The sequence below is a fragment of the Cynocephalus volans genome, chromosome 6 (genome assembly GCF_027409185.1).
Source record: "Cynocephalus volans isolate mCynVol1 chromosome 6, mCynVol1.pri, whole genome shotgun sequence".
Classification (NCBI taxonomy): domain Eukaryota; kingdom Metazoa; phylum Chordata; class Mammalia; order Dermoptera; family Cynocephalidae; genus Cynocephalus; species Cynocephalus volans.
The window spans coordinates 78,263,867-78,286,251 of record NC_084465.1 but is presented as its reverse complement, the minus strand read 5'-3'; the positions used below and the strand labels follow the sequence as shown (position 1 = coordinate 78,286,251).

General features: G+C 33.7%; 1 protein-coding gene across 6 annotated transcripts in view; it reads left to right on the top strand.

Annotated features, from left to right (window-relative positions):
* DGKB (diacylglycerol kinase beta) overlaps positions 1–22,385 on the top strand; it is a 633,703-nt gene that overhangs the window by 58,001 nt on the left and 553,317 nt on the right. For all 6 annotated transcript variants that reach the window (XM_063099140.1, XM_063099138.1, XM_063099137.1 and 3 more), the window contains exon 2: positions 21,850–21,926. In XM_063099140.1, coding sequence (XP_062955210.1) covers positions 21,850–21,926 — 77 coding nt within the window. The remainder of the gene's footprint in view (positions 1–21,849; positions 21,927–22,385) is intronic.

Genomic DNA, 22,385 nt, shown 5'->3' with positions numbered 1-22,385 from the left:
TACCATCCAGACACGAAAAAAAAAAAGAAATCCTCTAAAAGTTATACATAGGAAGAGAAGCTTTTCTACGCTGATATAATAAGTCATTTTCATGGTGTCTCACCAAAGTGTCAGTGTGTTAAATCACTTATGAAATGAAAGTCTTTTGTGAACCTGTGTTTTAGTTGAAAATTATTGATGTAAAAGTGAAGTTTTGTCATTAATTCAGATGAAATAATTCAACCTAAATTCATCAGTAGATACAGGACATAGGTTATCAATTTGAAAATAGAAGAAACTATCAAAGGTAGCTGGAGAAGCTTTCCAACATATCAAAATTTACTTGATGTCTCTTAGAGTATTAAAAAGCCAACCTAGATGTACATTTGTAAATACAAAAATAAATTCAGGTGCTGAAATCTGCAGGCATGGGTTTGTAATCCAAATTATCAAAAATTGCTTCTTTTCTTGGTTATTAAAATAAAAATATGAAAGGTAACTTTAAAAAAGAATATGGCCTTGATATATAAGAAATGTATATGTTAGGATATCATAATAAGGATAAAACCAAGCAAATATGAGAGTATTTCAAAAGGTTCATGGAAAATAGAATCTAAAGAAAATACAAATCTTTCCATGAACTTTTTGAAGACCCCTCATGTGTACAATACTAGAAATATCACATATAAGAATGTTGCTTACAAATAATTGCATTGCTTTTCAAGTGGAATAAGGTGTTTAAATAAAGATATGCAGCTCCAATTTCCTGATTAAAAATAGGTCTCTGGGTACTATCTATCACAACTGGAAAATAAATATGATTTAGTTAACAGCCAAGAGCAAAGTAAATAAAACCAGGAAAAAAAAATATCGTTAGGAAACGATGGATATAGAAACCACTGGCTTTCGACAAAATGTTACCAGGTGAGGATAGCCGGAGTGGGTTGTTGTGAAACGAGATTAGTTCACAGAAGGGATAATGGTGGGTGAGTTGCAGAAGTTGGACGTGTAGCATTTGCCTTCAGCTGGTGTAAAGAACACGAATTTCTAAGCAAAAATCAAAACAAACCTGAGGAGAACGCAGAGGGTGAATACTGAATTGAAAGATAAGCAAGGAGCATGTAGGAGAGAAATATACTAATGTACTTTACATCAGGTATTGCCTTCTATTCTGCTTATTTTCGAAGATTTTAAGCAAGTCTGTACCTTGTTCAACCCACCTTAAGAGAAGCTTACCTTTTGATAGAACCCACCTTCTTTTTGTTTTTTTTTTTTTTTTTTAGTAAATAGACTCAAAAAAACTGTGAAAGAAATCAACCCCCAGCTACTTATTGACATTATGAGTTATTATCCAAGAATTACAAAATATTGGAAGAAAATGAACAGCCTGAAAGAGAAACGACAAGATAATAAGTGAAACAACTGAATCTGGAACAAAGAGATAATAACAAGGAAAAGAAGTAATTGGGAGGCAAAAAGTATTTCTAAGTTCTATTGTCAGTGAAATTTAAGAGAATGATGAATCACAAAACAAGAAAAGTACATGCTAAAATAGAAACAAAGATTAGCAAGACTTCTCAGAAATTAAAATTAGGATGCCAGCATAATAAAAAAAAAAGTTAAGTAATGCAATTTATATGGTCAAAGAAGATCGAATAATCTGATTGTAAACCATGGATCTATTCCGAACATAAAGTAAAATCACAAAGACGTATAAGGTCTATTGTTTATTTAGTAAGCACCTCAACTAGGAGTAAAAAAAAGGCATTTACGTATTTTGAAAAAGAAAACTTATATAAGAATAACATGCTCAAATGCTATGCAAACTAAAATATGGCATGGTTTGAGCTATTGATTGAATATATGAATAAGAAGAAGAAATGTACATGATGCTTGAAACATTCTCCTTCAAGTAGCACACAATTAACCTAGCATTACAGTTCCTCCCCTCAGGGACTAATTACACTATTAGGTTAAAAAATAAACGATACTATTATGTAGCTATTCGTATAAACAGTTCTAAGCGGTCTTGAAATTTTAGAATAATAGAAAAAAAAAAACAGGTAAAATACTGAAGTATGTGTTTCTTAGCATGGGCAAAGATGCTAGAAAGAGAACAAAAATTCTGAGACTTAAAGAACAAAAACTTTATATCCTTCCCACACAAAACAGTCCACTGGGGAATACTCCAAATCTTGAGTATATCTCTGTTTCTTGAGTGACAAGAAACAGAGATGTTTAAACAAAACAGAAATCTATTGACAGAATAATTATTTATTTCCTGATATAAAACCCTATTCTGGGGTTTGTGAGGAACTTTACTTTTTATTTTACACTTCTTGGTATTGTTAGAATATTTTAACCATGTTACCTTAACAATATTAATTTTGAATGATATTTATAATCATATTACTTTTATAATTAAAAATGAAATAATGTTAAAACAAGGCAGCTATATCCTTTAATTAAAGATAACGAAACTTTCATCTTTTTAAAAAAATTTTAGTAACTTAAGTGATTGGCATAAAATTAAGAACATTTTTTCTTCTTTCTATTAAGTAATTCAGATTACACTTAGACGTCACAAAAATGAAGTTATAAGTATGTTTAAAATACAAAGCTCTCTATATAGAATGAATGTTAAAAATCAACTCCCTCTTCAAATTCAATTTAGTTGAATGCAAGAAATATAAAACCAACACTTTCTTAGTTGTTTGAAGATATTTCCCTGTTAGTAAACTTTGCATGAGACCTCAATTAACTTTTTTATCTTTACATTCTGAAATTAATCAAGCAATTAGAAGAATGATTTTATCTGCCAAGGGCTATAGAGTAATTAATACTAGAAAATCAATTCTTACTTTATTTTTATACAATCCTATGAAATGAAATTTGATTAATAAGCAGCCTAGCATACTCATTTAGAATAGTTTTAATGTGATCTGTGTAGCATACAAAAAGACTATTTTATGCCAGGTACTTTATGTGTTAGGTGCTATGGAAAAAAATTTAAAAAATAAGTCATGGCATTAGCTTAATGAAGTTTATAAATAGCATATATAGAGTGTTTTAGAACAGGAAAGGCTTAGAGATTGCCCAATTTGTCATCTACATTTACAGATGAAAATAATAATAACAATAAGGTCCAAGGAATGTATTTGTCCTAGTAGCATAGGTCTCCTAACTCAGAATCCTGTCCTCTTTCTACTTTAGAGCACTTTTCTTCTTCAATCTCTTTAAGAGTGTGATGTGCAGTAATCACTCTACTAAAATACAAATAAAACAGAGAATTTACTAGTAATACCTAGGTCTATTTAACTAATTCACAGCAGTATGAAATCTGAATTAATGTGGCATATTTACTTGAGCATGTGGTTATTGTAGCTGGAGTGCAAGTAGATTTCCTTCATATTTGATTTCCAGATTCTATGCACAACAGCACACACTTCCCTCTTATACACTGCTATGACAAACTAAACTAGTTCAAACTTGCTGAAGGGCAAATTAGGAAGATTTAAAAAAAAAAAAAAAAAAAGGCCTAAAAATCTGTGAATCCTTTGACCCAACCATGCTGCCTCTAGGAATTTATGGTAAGGATAGAATGAATTATATTCTAAAGGCATGTGCATATTACCTTTATTATACTTTTAACATCAATAGAAATTTACCAGAAATTTAAATGCTCCAAAAGAGGCTAGTTAGCAAATGAAATTATGGTATAGCTGTACAAGGAAACACTATTCAACCAGTTGCTACTATAAATGTATATTTATTAATATAAAAAAATTTTAAATTATATTAAGTGAAAAAGTAGTTTGCAAATGCCATGTAATTCCTAATCTCGTTTTTTGTAAATTCTGATCGTAGTTTTATAGATATGTATTTATGTATTCATATAGAAAATATTCTACGAGGATATCAATAAATTGATAATTGTAGTCACTTACAGGTAGATAAATATGGAAGGTTATATCTTTTTATATGTAAGTGTCTCCTGTCTTTTGTTTTTTTTAAAATGGGCATTATTAATTATATAATTAGAAAAAACAATGCCCTTACCTTTAATCATCAAAACTACTTCCAACTCAACAGCATAGAAACATGTGCCACTTCATATGATGTCAGTCTGGACAGTAAGAGCCAAGACACAGAAAGCAATCTGTGAGGGAGAGGACTTAGGAAAGGGAAGAAGGAAATTAGAGAATTCTAAGACAATAACAAATTGTTTTTTAAAACTCTCAAAAATTAGATTAATTTGCTGCCAATTTCACTTACTTGGCCATCTGTCTTTATTAACTTGGACTTCCTTAGAAAATTAATAATTTGAAGATGACTGTTGCATATGACTATATAGATTCTAAGGTTGAAAAAAGGATGATTGATATCCAATTACAGTCTAATTAAGATTTAAATAACATTTTTAAAGGGCTAGTTGTTTAAAAGTCATTAATCAGATAACCTCATTCATAGCAACATTCAAGTAAAATCAGTATGATACAGCAGAATAGCAGTACAGTGATGGCATATGGATAAGGGGAGACGTAAGATTTTTGACACTTTCCATTTCACACTACGTCTTAGATTTTCTGTAATTTCAGATTTTAAGTGAAACAAATATCCATTTAATTTATAATCTTCTCTATAATTTTTTATGTTCTTGAAAAATGTGCCTTAGGCAAAAGCTCCTGCAAGATAACAATTGAAGTTTATTGTTTCTTGGAATTCTCTTTATTTAAATGGCTTTTCTCCAAATCATCTCTAACTTTGGAAGAGACACTTTCCTAGGCTTTCTCAGGCTCTTCCTATTATAGAAACAATGTCAACACGATCTGTCTAGGGCTGTTAAATCTTTTCTGCCCAGTCATTCAGACAGACTTTTAACTCACCCTTGTATTCCTCTCAATCCTGTAAGTGAGATCAAATAATACTAATGCAAATAAGGTCCAAAAACCAAACAAGGTAGCTGGCTGTCACAAATTCTAGGAACTTGAGGCAATTTACAAAAGCCACACCCTCAGGAAAAATGAGCTTATTGTCTAGAGTTTTTTCCCCTTTGCAGTGAGACTACAAAAAACTGGAGAGGCAATGTGGGTTCATGAAAACACAACTGTCTAACATTAATATTCTTTTATCATGATGTGTGACAGGTTGCAATAAAGAATTTCCTATAGAGGTAGGCCAGCATAATCATTTTTATTTTATGTCCCAATTAAACCTCCTGGTGATCTCATCTTTTGTCCACTGCAAAAGTCCTCCCATACTCCTTTCTGGAACTTTTCCGAAGGCAGAGGTAGTCTGATCATATTTCTCTGCCACTCAATTATTGATTACTTCACCTCTTTCATCATAAACATGAGGATAAGATCGTTTAATTAGAGCAGTAATATTGGCAACTGCACTGTTCGGGTTTAGTTGGACTGTCCTATCTGCTTGGTTAAACTCTAATGCTGTTTTTAGCTTTTCTCACTCTTATGGTCTCTTCATTACCTTCTTTGGATTCAATTCATTTGACTGAATTCACTGACTGGATACGAGGATACTTCAAAAAGTTCCTGGAAAAATAGAATTGACAGATAAGATGAATCTTCCCATGCACTTTTTCAAGTACCCTCATACATTCTATCTCTACTTAATAAATGTAATGCATGCATCCCTCATTATCTAAATCTAATACATTATTGAAATATGTTGAATATAGATTTTTTAAAATAGTAGGAGCCTGTATGCCATTATTTTTAACAGAGAAAAGAAGATATGCATTTCCAACTTATGAAAACACACAAGCAAATTTTCCCAAGTAATTATAAATACTGAAACATGTATATAAAACCTAACAAAGATTTTGCATAATATAAAGCACCAAAGCACCGATTATTTAATCATTTAGCACCTAATTATTTAGCACTTTATGAGCTTATGAGTGCATTCATGTGCAGTATACAGTGAGGCAGTCATGGATAGTATTAAGTAGAAATTATATTTTCTTTCTGAGCACAAACTTGAGGAATAAGGGATATGTTAAAGACACAATGAACAACAATAATCCTTAACAAAACAATATAAAGAGGCAAAGTTTTTTGTTTGTTTGTTTTGTTTTGTTCTAAATTGAAGCACAGAAGACTTCCTGATTGAGGTTGATGGGTGAAAAGAGAAAGGTGGTAGATGCAGGTGGTGCTCTGCTAACTGAAAGGGAAGGATGAGCAGGTGGGAGCTGGGGAAGGAGTGTAAGGCAGGAGGTAAGTGCTTGTGGTTTGACCATGTCCAAATACAAGGAACCAATGGGCAGTTTCTTTTCTTGGCTCTTTTGAGTCTGGAAATGGATGGCAGGGAACTATCAACAGATGCCATAGACAACAGCAATGGGAGGATCACAACTCACATTCCACATCTGTTTCCATTTTGTTTGTGTAAATATAATTGGTGATATGGAGAGTGTGTGACGCTTATACTTATGTCATCATCACATACAATTGCCAAGTTAGTTTTTCTGCACAATCTAAAATTTATTGTCAAGATTTGCATCGTCTTTATGCTTTCTCTTCTTCCAATGCACAAGAATTAAGTTTAGCAAACTCCTTTCTGTAATTGTATCTCATAAAAACTGTACTTCAACATGTTCACTGTCCAGTGTAGTAAATCAGGCCTCTTCAGTAGGTTAAGATATCTGATTTGTGTAGCTCTCTTCATAAAAATTTTGGAAGTTTAGCAACAAATTATAGAACAATTTCATTTTTTTCATACTTCATTTGTTATTAGAGATGAGATCCATTTCATAGCCCAGTTGGTTGATTTGAGCACCTTCTTGCTATCAGGACTGTTTAATCCTTTATCAGAGCAAAGTCATCTCCATAATCACCCACTCCAGATACTGCAGCACCAACATCAGGTGCCTTCAAGGTTCCCAATACCTCTTGGCTGTAATAAATAATAGCCAAGTGGTATTGGGAGACAAAAAGATCATGTGGATATTATTTCATAATCAACAATCCTAGAAGGATGTCCTAGGATGCTCTAGGATGGCCTGAAGATATCAAAAGAGCTACATTTGCAGAATTGTCTTTCTTGAATTTTTTTTTTTTTGGAATTTTGATGAATGGTGACAGAAGGCTTCTCACCTGAGCTTGCTTTATCATTAGGCATTATATTTTGGATTCATTATGGTACTGGCACTGAGGCCATGCTCTCCCTGGACTGCTCCCAAGCAATAGCCAAGGACAGTGGTGATGCTAAATCCAGGACAGTTCTTTACGATAGAGAACTCTTCCAATGGGCAATGTCTGGTGGGAACTCCTCATTAGCTTGAAGGAGACTTTTCTCAGAACTGCACCATAGTCTGAGGCCTTTTTACCCAGTCCTCTTCCTTCTTGTCATTTTTCACAAGACCTGCTTCATAGTGTGAGAGTGCTCCTTACCTGCTCCCGCTCCCCTTTATCCTTCTCAGGAGTTCTTATGAATTTTTTACATGTGTTTGTTAGAGGACCTGAACTAACATACCATTTACCAAAAAAATAAACTTTACAAAATTCCATTAAGGCCTTGGGTTTTCAGAGCAATGTATTAATAAAAGTTTTGGTTGGTTCAATAGTGGTCAAAAAAAAAAAGGGTATGTCTAAGTCACTAAATTCTAACCCCTGGAAACTGAAGGTGACTTTATTTGGGAAAAGAGTCTTTGGAAATGTAATTAAGGATCTCAAGATGAGATCTTCCTGGATTTAGGGCAGGCTGTAAGTCCAATGATCTTATGAAAGACAGAAGGGAGAAAGCCGTGTGAAGCCGGGCAGGGATTGGAGTAGTGGATCCACAAGTCAAGGATTGTCAAGGATTTCCAGCAACCACCAGAAGCTGGGGGAGAGGTATGAAATGAATTCTCCTTCAGAGCTTCCAGAGAAAATCAACTCTGTCAACACCTTGGCTTTAGTCCACTGGCTTCCAAAACTATGGGAGAACAAACTCTTTGTTGTGTTAAGTCACTGGGTTTGTGGTAATTTTTTACAGCAGCCCAAAATTGTAATTAACAGTATTAGATTACCTTTGGCAGATTCTACATTCCTGGAAATTTTTTTTAAAAATTTTTTAATGCTGAATGAATTTATGAAAGGGTGTTTAAAACACACACACAGACACACACTGTTAACGTGACCGAGAGCTGTCTCACAGTATAAGCACCTTGGTCAAAGGAACCCCACAATTCACTGGGGAGACTGCTACAGTTTCACTCGCTGGAGTTGCTCATTTTTCAGTTTTAAACTGTGCAATGTTTACTATACCATAAATCTCTAAAATCATCTCAGACTTGCTTTGTAACTTAACTTCTTATCTATTTTCTTCTTTTTTAGGTCTTCAAAAATGGTTAAACAATCGGTTATTAGCATTGGTCCTATCAGGTGAATGACTGATAATACAACTAAGATGCATTAGGAACTCCACCAGAAGAGCCTACACATTTAGCTAGCATTTGAGCAGGTTTTTTATCTGATAGCAAATTATGACAAAGTTTGTTGAGAATAAATATTCCTATATAAGAATGCAAATTGTGAAAGATATCATTTCATTAAAAACAACTCATAGATTTCCCTTTTGAAGACTGCACAACAGTGATATTATAAAGAGCTAAAGGACATGATGCATACACATAGTGTTTCATTTCCAGTTGTATTATGCCATTTTCTGTTGCTCATAACAGAAACCTGAAACTGGGTAATTGATAAAGAAATGAAATTTATTTCTTACCATTTTGGAGATTGGCAAGTCCAAAGTCCAGGGGGCACATCTGGTGAGGGTCTTATTCTGGGTGGTAACTCTCTACAGGATCCCATGGCGACCTGGAGCTACATGGCAAATGGCGTGAGCAAGAATGAGCTAACATTCTCACTTGCTCTCCTTATAAAGCTATAAGAACCATGCCCATCCATTACTTCATGAATGGATCAAGCCATTCATAAAGGTAAAGTCCTCACAATCAAATCAGCTCTGAAAAGTCCCACCTTTCAAATATCATTATAGGATTCCCCACCCTCTTAATACTGTTACACTGGAGATCAAGTTTGCAATACATAAACTTTGGGGGACACGTTTGACCCATAGCATGAGTCAACTGTCCTCCCCCCCAATTTTAAAAATATGAAGATTGGTTGTCACATTGTAGGTAAAGTTCAAAGTTTAGTATAGTAAATTTAAACTTTTGGGGAACTCGACCAAACTTGATCACTTTTCATAGAAATAAGTATAATTCTACATACATTTCAGAAATATAATACAAGTACTAAATATAATACCAGTACTAGAGATTCTCATGCCATTGGGGATTTTGACATCCAGAAATACATATATCCTTTCTGAACTGGAATTGTTGCTGCTCCCTCCTTTTATTTTTCAGTTTACCTGGTAGTGGAATTAGAAATTTCCAAGTTCCTCAATGTGACCTTGCCATTAAAAAGTGGGATAAGGTTTGAGAGAAGTAAAAATTAGAGGTGAGAATATTAGGAAGGGAATATTTAGGAGGTGTGGAACTGCAGGTCCTCCTAGGGGTATTTGGAGATATTCACTTTTAGAGAGTCACAGAATGTTGTAGCTGGTAGAGTCCTTAAGCAGTGTTTCCTCTAATACCCTCAGTATGACAGGGAGAAAATAGAGGTCCATTTTGAGAAGATTATTTTATAGATAATCTAAGAGCCAAGATCTGGAAGCAAATCTCTCTACTTCTAATTATGTATGCAGTCATAGTTTCCTACTTACGTTAGAGCCTTCACCACCTCCTGAGGTGTGGTAAAGATAACTGGATGTATATAGCCACAAGATAAAAATGGCACATTTCGCTGAGTTCTGTTCTGAATTAAGATTTGGAGACAATATTTTGGAGTGTTATGTTCTTTAAAATAAGTATGTGAGCAAATTCTAGCCTTTAAAATGTGTATGTCAGAAGAATAAATAGACTGTGCTTTCTCCATATTGCCTAATATTTTGTTTGTTAGTAAATGTACAGAGAGCTAAAAATTTTTATGTTCGGAAACTAATTGAAAACTTCAGTAATTTTGTGTTGTCTTAAAAAAGGATGTTATTAACATCGTGACTAGAGAATTCAGTATTGTTGCCAGAATGTCTGGTTTCTCAGTAAGTGTTTTGCAACCCACATAAGAACTTTAAAAAAAATAAAATAAAACAAAATTGTCATCTTCTGAACTTGTGTGGGTTTAAATATTTTAATAATGCACAAATTCAAAATTGTAACTCAAATGTTTTCATTTAAACACGTAAATGCCCACTTAATTCTATTGCCCAGAAAAGTGAATTTCACATAACAAAAACATTTTAGTTAATATTTTAAACATAACTTTAGAAAAATTTACATTATATTCTGGTTTTTGGTTCAAGATAGGAAGTCTAAAGCATCTAGTGAAAATGCAAAAGAAAATGAAGAATCCCCCCAAGGATTCTAGAGATGGGGTGTGGAGTAGGGGATTTGAGGAGTGATAGATCTGGTAAAGGACATAAAGAAAAATCACAATTTGTAATAATGAATGTGCTAATAATAAATAAGTGAAAAATTAAAAACAAAAGAAAGTGAAGAAAATGGAAAATAATCTGAAATTAAGGTTATGGAAAAAAATCTCAGAGCTCACTGAAAGTCTGATGGCACAGATGATAATAATGTCTCATAGTTAGTAGCTATTTACTATGTGGCAGGTGCTAATCCCTGCGAAAGCACAGAGAAGATATTATCATCCCCATTTATGGGTAGCAGCAGTGTCACCACAAATAGTTAAAGCAGCACTTGTCAATCTGCCCTCCCACTTAAGTGCAATGTCCATGTTCCCACCCTAAGCCAGACCTGCTGCTGAGAAGGAGACCACAGTCCTTCTTACCCACTCGCGGACACCATTCTACTGGTGCCTTTTCTTTTTCCTTCATTTCCAATTTTTCCCTCTCCCCTGTGTCATTTCTATAGCGTATGGTTTCCTTTCCTCTCTTCTTGGGGGGAAAAATGATCTTGTCCCCACTTGCTGCAGTCCCACTACTGTCCAAATTCTCTCCTATTGCAGCAAATCTTTTTGAACGAGTTGCCTGTATTTGCTGCCTCCCTTTCCTCCCATCCTATTTTCTTTTAAACTCACTCTAATTGGGCTCTTGTCCCAACTACTAAACTGAAATAGCTCTTGAAAGAGACATGAATAATTTTTTTCTTGCTGAATTCAATGGTCACTTTTTGCTCCTTATTTAATTTGACATTATATGACCCTCTGCTTTCATGACATGCTGTTTCTTTGGTTTTCTTGCTATTGCACTAGACATTCATTCCTAGTCTCCTCTCAGAATTCTTTTCTGTTCCCCGTAGCTGAACTTCTGAGTGCCCTAGGACTTAGTGCTTGGTATCTTCTCTCTCTGCAGTCGCTTTCCATGTGATATCATCCAGTCCCATAGCGTTAAATATCATTCATTTACAAATAATACTCAAATTTAGTTCTTCAGCCCAGACCTCTCTCCTGAATACCACACTGATATAGAAATTGCTTTCTTAATAGCTACACATGGATGTCTAATAGATTTCTCAAATACAAAATGTTTAAAACTAAAATGTAGAACGCCCATCTCAAACCTGCTTCATCTGCAGCATTCCCCATTACACTTTGTGGTAATTATGTTCCTTCAGTTGCTTAAACTGGGATCTCTTGGTGTTTACTTTCTTAACTCATATTTAACCCTTCAGAAAATCCTCTTCTCTCCACTTGCAAAAGAATCCATCTTTCCTGCTCCACCACTAACACCTTCATACAAGTCATCATGTCTCTACACTGCATTAATGTGTTAACAAAAGAGGACCACAAGATCCACTAGAGAAAAAAGGGAGGCTTTATTTTCCAGAAAAATAAAAGCCATCTGCAGATTGGGGAGCATCGGGAAAGATGAGCACTCTGCCCGGGAAGGGGGGAGGCTGGTGTTTATGCCTCCTAGGATATGTACCCAGTAAACCCAGAGAAATGCCCTGGACACGGCACAAAGGGGTGTGACTGTGCTCCATAGACTGTCTGTGGCTGGTTTTGATGTGGCCTCTCTCATCGGAGAAGAACGTCCTTGGCGTCTGTTTTCTGTCTGATTGGAGACATAGTGGGCCAGGAACCAGAAGAAGGGCTTATGTGTCTGGCACCATGTGGACTTGTTGAAGGTCAGTGCAGAATTCCCAGCTATGGCTGATTTGGCCTTGTCTTCTGAGAGTTGCCTTTGCTTAGTTACAAAAAAGAAAACTTTGTAACAGGAAGATACGTACTTGTAGGCTGAGAAATACCTGTCTGCCCTTTCCCTCCTGCTGCGTCCATTTGGTTCTGTTTAACAATTTCAATGTCTCTTTTAACCATAGTTAGTCCATTTTTCTGTCCTTTGGGGTACATTTTAACAAATGTAATAATTTTATAATTATTTCCCTGCTTCTGCCCTTGTCTTCCTCCAGTGTGTTTTCAACACATTATTAGAGTGCTCCTTTAAAAAATTTTTATTGAAATGATAAAGAGGAACTTAACAAAAAATACGTACAGAAAGACACTATGTACCACTTCCCCCAATGGTTACATCTTGCATAACTACCGTTTGTAAAATACTATCAACACCAAAAAATAGAAGTTGGTATAATTCACAAAGCTTGTTCCGTTTTCATTGGTTTTACCTGCACGAGTGCTTCTTTTAAAAGATAAATCATTTTCAGAGTTTTGCCCAGATGTCACCTTTTCACAGAGGTCTCTCCTAAACATGCTATTTAAAATTGCAAACTGTGTCCCTCCCCCATCCTGCAAACTGATAAGCCTCCTTACCTTGCACTATTTTTTCCATAGCAGTTGCCATCTTCTAATATACTACATTTATTTATTATGTTAATTTTCTATCTTCTTGCACTAGAATACAAGATTTCTATTTTGTTTAACGATATATTCTAAACTCAGTAGGAGCTTTGGGAGTATTTGAAAGAATGATTGAGCAGTCATAACTGTAAGCTTTTGTTTGTGCTCCTAAGCTCTGGATTAGTCTTGAAAGATCTATTCAGTACATGAGATTCTATGCAGATTGATTCGTTAATTATTCCTCTTGAGAGTTGAATGTTAGCATCCTTTCCCAACTCCACATTCGTGATGTCATGTTTGAGGCTTAAAATGGCCATGGTGAGAATATTTGCAATACAGCAATTGGTAAATGCTACAAGTTAGCAAGAGTGTGTCCTCAACAGTTGGTAAATATTTTCCAGCATACCACGGGTCAACACTGGTCAATTCTGTAACTAATTATAATTTTTTATTAAAATTATGTTTCTAATACTAATGTTTAGTTATAGTATAGATGAGTGACTTGAAGGTAAATGTATGTTTTCTTAATATATTTTCTACACAATAAAATCTGTACAAAAGTTTAAATTATTTTACCGGTTTCCAGTGTCTAGATAGGTTTTTTTGACCAAATTAGCAGATATTTTGTCCATCTAAAGAATGACTTTTACAAATACTTTGTGTAAGGCATTGGACTACATCTCTACATCAAAAAGTAAAATATAGATAGATGAAGGAGAAAAAAAAAACAAATGCAAGAAAGTGTTTTAAGGACTTGATGTTTGAGAGGATTATTGATGACTAATGAATATAAAAAAGGAAAAAGGAGATTTTCTGCATATTCTCAAATCAGAAGTTATTTTGGAATTAGTTATCTTTCCAGATAAAGGAAAATAGTTACTACTATGTGTGTAACAGTTTGCTCAAAGGTGTTATTGCTGTCATCTTTTTAGGCTAACGATGATCCCAAGAGTTTAGCAGGAACATGTAGAGTGAACTTGCACTCAGAGCAGCTTAAAGTTGTGCCCAAAGGCATGTGCTGAGCAGGGGGCAAAGACCTGAACAAAGATTTATTTTTTTACAGCTCTCAGTGGTGTAGCTGTATCATCATAATATTCCTCTTATGATGTTTTTAAAAAGCCAGGTGTATAGATTTCAGTTAGCATATAAATTGCTACAATGTGGCTCTTAATTTTAATAATAGTTCCATATTTCTTTTTCAATTCTCACATAAGTAGCTATAAACTTCTGTCTCTTGCTGACTAGTTCTCTAAAGTTTGTTTCCATAGTGCTGTAGGTGTTTCCTTTCTGCTACTGACTACAATTTAAGCAGAACCTCTCTTATATCATCTGGTGAGTTGCATTAATAGCAATATCAATATCTAAGTCTGTTGGATTTCCAAAATACTATTTTTGCTACTGTGACCTGAGGTGAGGGTAAATAAATCTTTCAATAAAATGTTCTCATGAGTTTTTTCCCCTAAAATAAATTCCCTGAGCAGCAAACAGACAAGATATATATTCATACATACGAAAATGTAGCAGGAAAAAAATTGCTGATTAAATCTCACTCTCTTTGTGGCATCTCTTTAAGGATCAGAGCAGTAGTTAATTCAACCTTAGTCACATACAAGAATCATTTGAGGAGCTTTTTAAAAATACCATGATTATGCTTCGCTCCAGGCCAATTCAATCTGAGTCACTGTATTTTGGACCCAGACATCAGTATATTTTTAAAGCTACTCAAATGATCCTAATATGGATCCAGGTTTGAGAACCACTGGTTTAGATACAAAGCTGGGTTAAACAATAATAAAGCTTTTTTGTTAATTTTATATACTAGATAGCTAAGGGAAACTTTATTTATCAAATTCAGTATTGTAATCAATACTAATATGTTATATGCAAATTAATGCTAGCTAAGTATTTAAATTAGAAATTTTTTCTCTTTAAATATTTAAAACTGCAGATCCCTATCTGCCACAGGGTTAAAACAGCCACTGCAAAGATGCGTTTGGCTGTGCCCAGGAAAAGACTTTTAGTCCATGAACATCCTTTGTGGTAATAGGAAAAAACTATGCAGGTAGGCCTAGATTTTGAAAGAAACATTTGAAAGCACTGAGTTGAAAGAACCCAAAGATGACTTTTTCATGGTTCCATTTAACATTCATATTAAAGTCAATATCAGCCTCTCTCACTTTGTTAGAGCTATTATTTTTCCCTGGAAAACCAATGTTTTCACTGAAACTGGGAAACATGGCAGTGCCTACTTCAGCAAATAAAAGACTAGACTATGAACCTATAGTCAGTCCTTAAAAAACGTGTCATCTGTAAAAATGGAAAATTCATTTTATATGTAACATTCTTGGTGTTAACAATTAAATATATGATAGCCTTGCCACAGCAGCTATGACTACTATTTAGGTGGTAAAATTATTGCCCTTGGCTTTTAAAATATATTTAAAATGGTATTTTATTTTTATTTCTGTTCCATAGTCTTCTGTCTTTTCTATGTACTTTTCTCATAATGTAGTGTAAACAACTTTATTGTTTTAAATGCATTCTTAAAATAACTACTTGAAATATGTACTATGTAAAGTTTACATGCAGATTGAAGTTTTCAAAATAACTTGTGGGAGTGTGTATATATATATATATATATATATATATATATATATATATATATATATATATATATTCTATTCCATTATCAAATAGAAACAATTCTGAACAATAAACTAAAATGAAATATAATAAACACTTTAATTAAAAATATATCCATATGAATATTTTTGCTTTATTTATATTTCTTGTGTATGTAGAATACACATATTTTCTTTTTTTTTGGTGGCTGGCTGGAATTGAACCCTGGACCTTGGTGTTATCAGTGTTATCAGCACCAGCACTCTAACCAACTGAACTAACTGGTCGACCTTGACAAGATTTATCTTTTATCTGTTCATTTAAGTTGGTAAAAGGAAGTCAAATATTAATATACTAGAAAAATACGTAATAATATTTACTGAACTAAATTAATAAAATCCTGGACTAAACTGTAAACTTTTATTGGTTCTTTTTCAAAAGTAAAGAGAATAGGTTTGGGCATATACAAGAATTTGAATCACTACTTTAAACTCTTTAAGCTGTGTGATTTTGATTTTAGCTGTGTGATCCTGAATAGGTAATGATTTCCTTTTTTTTTTTTCTATTGTATATTTGCTTTTATTACTGTTGAAATAAAATAATTAAGAATGGTAAAGGAAACTGTCAACATACTTGCATTAAAACAGTAGTATATAAGAACTGAATAGGTAATGATTTCTTATCCTTGATTTCTTCATGTGCTAAGTGGGGAAAAAGTTTGGTAAAATTATTGTGAGTTTTAAATGAGATAATAAAACACTTTTTCAAACTCTCAAAAACTATACACATTCAAGCTATAATTAATAATGTTAGTGGCACTCAATGGACATATTGGATACAGATTCTAAGAGAGTTATTATGGGGAGTTCCAGGGAGGGTAAGTCATTGACTACTGTGCTTGAAGGAGGTCCTGAGAGGTTTTGTAGACAAGGTGGCAGGTAAACTATGGCATACATTATATTTGAACTTCATTTGACATTGAAGGAATTCCTGGGCAACAAATCAATCAATCCATCAATCATGAACAAAAGAAGATGTTTAGAATCATGGGATGCCATAACGCTATTAACACTGTTTGGCACATCTGTGATGTCAAGAGGAGTTTGTGATTCAATGTGAAAGCAACAGAAAGCTGATGAAGAATGATAATATGTTTAAAGTCAAGTTTAGAATGGAACAGAGAAACAGGAATTTATGGAGTACCAGACCCTTTGCTAGCACAGTATTGCAAGGTCTGTATCACTATTCTACTTTTAAGTATTAGAAAACCAAGCCACAGAGAGATTAAAAATATGTCCAGGGACATTCAGCCAAGAATTCTGGAGGAAAAATTCAAATCTAAATCTATCTGGCTTTAAATCTCTCCATTACTCCAGGGGGCCTTTGAGATTTATTTAAGTATGTATTGAGTTTTGGGGAATAAAGAGGCAAAGAGGCAATAAAATCACAAAGGAAGCTCATTCAAGACATAACAGATGCCTGAAGAGATGTGAGATAAACTGAAAGTGTTTAATTATTCATGTAGTACTTCTTAGGACCCATTAGCTATATTCTAAACATTGCCAAATGTGCATATCAATTTATTTTTTATTTCAGAATATTCTAAGGGGAAGCTAATTTTCTCAGAAAAACATGTAAAATTCAGATATTGTAAAAGTAAATAATAATTTAATGTTGATTTCTAAAATGTAGCTAGTTTAAATCTCATGGCATTATTGATTACATGACTCAGCTGAAATGAGAGGATTCATAGGGAGTGGGCACTTTAGGGGCACTAGATCTGTTCATGTACCAAAACGGGTGCTGGAGAGACAAGCCGTAAAAGAGAATGTAGTGTATCGGCTCCCATATACATTTCCTCTATTTTTTCCCCAGCACATAACAAGGGTGTTTGCTGAATAAAATGATACCACTTTCAGGCTCACATACCATCTCAGTTCTTATGTGATTCTGATAGTGATGTGAAAGACAACTCAAACAATCCCATTGTCTCTGCTCTGACTATAGTTATTAAATTACTTCCTGGGAAGATGGATATGATAGCCAAAAAGCAGCAATGGGTATCCACCTTTGTTGTCCAAGTTTTCTGCCCTACTAGACAAGCCAAGCATAGGTGCCTCTGAAATTAGTCTTGGACTTTAGAATTGCCCCCAGTCATAGTCCTCCTTTGCTTTCTAGGAGACCCAGTCTTTTGTGCTGAGAATTTGTCCTGAGCCCTTATCCCAAGGATTGAACTAGCTATTTGAATGTGGCTTCCCAGCACTTCCCTTGCCAATCTTCCTGGTTACCAGGTCTTTGTCCCATTATAGATACATATTAACTGTGAATTGAACTCCCAAGTTTCAGCTGCCGGCCTGCCTGGGTTTCCTTTTTTTTTTTTTTTTTTCCCAGTTGTTTTTAATTTTATTTTTATCATTTACTTGTATATGTTTGTGGGGTACAGTGTATTGTTTCTATACATGCATATACTGCACAATGATTCACTTGGGGTAGGTAGCATATAGTTCTGTACCTTTATGTTGCTCAGACCAGTATCTGTCACTGTGCTCTCTTACTTGAAGCTCCAATATTAGCTGAAATATGACTGAGCCCATATATCACCTACTATCTATTCATCCAGGTGTCACTTCCTGGGTGTCTGACTTGTCCTAGAGGGCAGATCAGACCCAGTCACGGATCCTTTCTCCTCTCTATTGCCCCAATGTTGTTTTGGACAAAACATTATCTGGAGTTGGCGTAATAAAAAAGATAGGAATGTTTATGGTGATAGGTCATAGAAAGAAATTCAGAAAAGCAGCTAAATTACAATTACCATATTGGTAAATGTGTATTCTTCTATGAAGACAGGTAGAACACAGTATTAGGAGTTTCATGACCTAGTGCAATTTAGGAGTCTAAGCAGAAATGTAGACAGCTCATGTAAGGGAATTCTGCTGACAGGTTATGGAATCTGGAACCCTCTGGTATTCCATACCAATATCCCCATCTGCAGAAGATTGGCTGAGCAAGTCAAGGTCTCTTTCTTAGACTGGGCCCAAGAAAGATTATTGAAACAGGAATAGAACAGGATAATAGAACTGGAGCTTGAGAACTGAAGAAGGAGAAAGCTGAATTGATGGTGATTCACCTGAATATGAATTAGATCTTCTTAAATTGTCCCAGACCAAGATCATTAATGAGTCACAGTTCTAGGAATGATGGTCACATATTGAGAAATTTTTGACTCTTAATTTAGCTCATGGTCTGCCTTCTAGGAATATTCTGGTATAAACTATGTTCAGTAAACCAGTAAAATATGAGAGGAATGATTTTAAGAGATTTTGCATTTGGGTCATTTATAAATGATTTCTGAATGTATTTTTTACTTGTATGGAAACCTGAAATGAAAAGGCCATCTTCAGGAAGTCTCTAAGGTTTTTCAGGAAGCCTACACATTAGAAACCAATTTTTTTTTCCCTCTTCTATTTATCATGGGGCTAAGATACGGTTAAAATAAACATAGTCTGTTGTGATATTATGTTCTGGAATGTGTGTCTCTGTATATGTGTATGTCTCATACCTATGCACAGAACAGTTTGCATCTACATTTATAAACAAGAAGAAGTAAAAGGGGTTCTGCTAACTTAGAACAGTGCCTTATCATCCACAAAGAAGGATTTGAATAGAGGATCAGTTTCACGTCTTTTTTTAACATACAATATGTTCTCTGCAGTGTGAATTTCTGAAAAGGTACATGCTGAAGCAATTACTGTAATTTATTGTAATTTATGAATAATTCTGGTTAATTTAATCCCAATATTTATTGCAATTCTATTGTTCAGCTTTATAATAAAGTTGAAAGATGTGCAAAAATAAAATATATATTTTCTGTCCTAGGGGAACCTACAATGTAGCAAGAAAAACAATGCAACAAATTAACTCTGATCACAGTATGAAAAGAGCTAACAAAGTATATACTGAAAAAGAAACACATAGAAAGCTGTACAGGCATCAGGCAAACACACACACACATGCGCATGCATACACACACACCCAGAGAATCTCAACAATCGAAAGATAAACAATCCAATTAAAAAGTAATCAAAGGACTTGAATAGACATTTCTCCAAATACACAGATGGCTAATAAGCACATGAAAAGATGCTAAGTATCATTAGTCATTGGCAAATTACTAATCAGATGTAAATCAAAACCACTTAACATCCACTAGGATAGATATAATAATAATTTTAAAAAGTTAGAAAATAACAAGTGTTGACAAAGACGTAGAGAAATCGGAATGCTTGCACATTGCTGGTGAAAATGTAACATGGTACAGCCACTGTGAAAGTCCATGTGATAATTTCTCAAAATGTTAAACATAGAATTACTGTATGACTCAGTAACTCTATTCTTAGGTATATAAGGGTTATTTCCAAAAGTTCACAGAAAAATAGAATTAAAAGATAAAATGAATCTTTGTGAACCTTTTGAAGTACCCTCTTATAACCAAGAGAATTGAAACATATGTTTATACAAAAACTTGTACACTTAAGGCTGACCATTTAGATCAGTTGGTTAAAACACAGCGTCATAAGACCAAGGTCAAGGGTTTGGATTCACTCACCAGCCAGCTGCCACCACCACCCCCAAGAAAAACAGGAAAAACTTGTACACTTGAATGTTCATAGAAGCATTATTCATAATAGCCAAAACCTGGAATAACCCAAATGTGCATCAGCTGATAAATGGATTTTTAAACATGTAGTATATACCCGTGCAATGGAATATTGTTAAGCCATAAAATGGAATCAAGTATTTATACAAACTACAACATGGATGAACCTTGAAAACACTTTGCTAAGTGATAGAAGCCAGACACAAAGGCAACATATACAATTCCATTTGTTTACACAAAATGTCCAGAATAGGCAAATCTATAGACACAGAAAATAGATAGATTAATGGTAATCAGGGACTGGAAGAGAGAAAATGGGAGTGAATTGTTAATAGGTATGAGATTTATTTTTCAGGGTGATGAAAATGTTCTGGAATTAGACAGCAGTAATGATTGCAAAACCTTGTGCATACTCTAAAAACTACTGAATTGTAGTGTGCAATTAAAATGGTTAAAATAGTGAATTTTATATTATGTGAATTTTATCTCAACTAAAGAAGTACTTCCCCCCGCCACATACACAAACCTACAGAATTTACAATGTAAAGGAAGAAAATTGTACATTCCAAGTGAAAGTACAGTTTACAAAATATAGGCGCGATGCGTTCAATGGGCACCTAAGAATGAGTTTTCTAACAGAATATTTCAAGTGTTCATTCGTGAATTATATTTTTTAAACTGGAAAATATTTTCTGGTAGTTCAAATATCGCTGAGTCTTGGGAGAAGTCAGGAAAGATTATATTCAAATGCTAGGAAACAATTTTCCATGCCCTGTTCTATAAAGGAAAACTGAAAAATCTATTTATTTCTCACATTTTAACTTCAACATTGTTGTTCACTATTATTCAAACTTGATTGAATACTTAGATAACTTATCCATATTTATTAGCTCTAGTTTAAATATATTGTAATTCTGAGATTGTTTGATAAAAATTTTACTTTTGTAAGAATAAGGGCATTACTTTAATAGACAATGCACACATTTATATTATGTTAATATACATGATTTTAATTCTAATAATGTTTGCATTAGTTCTTTCATAACATTATTCCCATATAAACTCAGGATTTAAGTAATAAACTCATTATTTCCTATATAAACATCTAAAAATTGTAGTACTTTTTAAGAAAATAATTACTTAAGAAAATACTTTTGGTAACATATCTAACTTTTGTTTCTTAATTGAATTAAGGCAAGCATTAGTGCTATGAATATATTTAGAAAATTCTTTCTGAAAATACCCTCAAAATACTAAAATCTGTAGCTTGCTTCTGAATGGATTTACCACAAAGGCTTTACTACACATTTTATTTTTTACTTATCTAGTAGTTATTCGTTAATGCAGTATTATATAAAAATTGAGATCTATAAATTATAAAGTTTGACAAAGAATGCCTATGTTCTCTATTTTTCATTTTAAACTTAGCTTATTTCATTCATTTAGATGTTATGTTATCAAAATAAAGGAGGAAGACATAGTACCTACTGATTTATCTGTTCATTAGTTTATATAATAGATAGGCAATGACCCCATTCTTGGACACTGCACTTGAGCCAAATATACTTGTTCCTTTTCCTTTCATTTTTTTGTGATCATCTTTTCCAATGAAAGAACTTCTAAAACTAGTAAAAGACCTATACATGTTGTTTTATAAATTTTGTTTCTATTGGTGATTATTTACATTTTGGTCTTTGTTTCTGGACTGGGCTACACAATTGCAGTAGGCATAAACAAATAATTTGTGTTTTCTATTTTTTATAGATTCTACAAAGAAATTAAAGGATGTTCTTGAAGAATTCCATGGTAATGGTGTGCTTGCAAAGTATAATCCTGAAGGGGTAAAACTTCTTTTTTTTCTTTTTATAAGTTTCATATATATGCTTGGAGGGGAGTATTTCTTGAAGAAGAGATCTTGGAAATATGTGTATATGTATATGTATATGTATGTGCATGTGTGTATATATATCACGTGTGTGTGTGTATATATATATATATATCACATACCATAAATCACTTACTACATGCCATAACATAAACAAAATGAAGTTCATAACTAAATGCTATTCTGGAAGACATAATTAAAAGTTGTACTACATTTTTCATCCAAATGTTTTGCTAATGAAAATAACACTTCCATAATGTGTGCTTGAAAGAGTTTGGATCATTTAAACATAATGTTAAGTTCTTTTCCTAGAAGTCAGAAAAATGGATTAGATAGATGGGAGAGAGAATACACCTGGCTCGCTCTCTCCCTACAAATTTTAACCCCAAATGGACTTTGGGGCAAGAGGGCTACT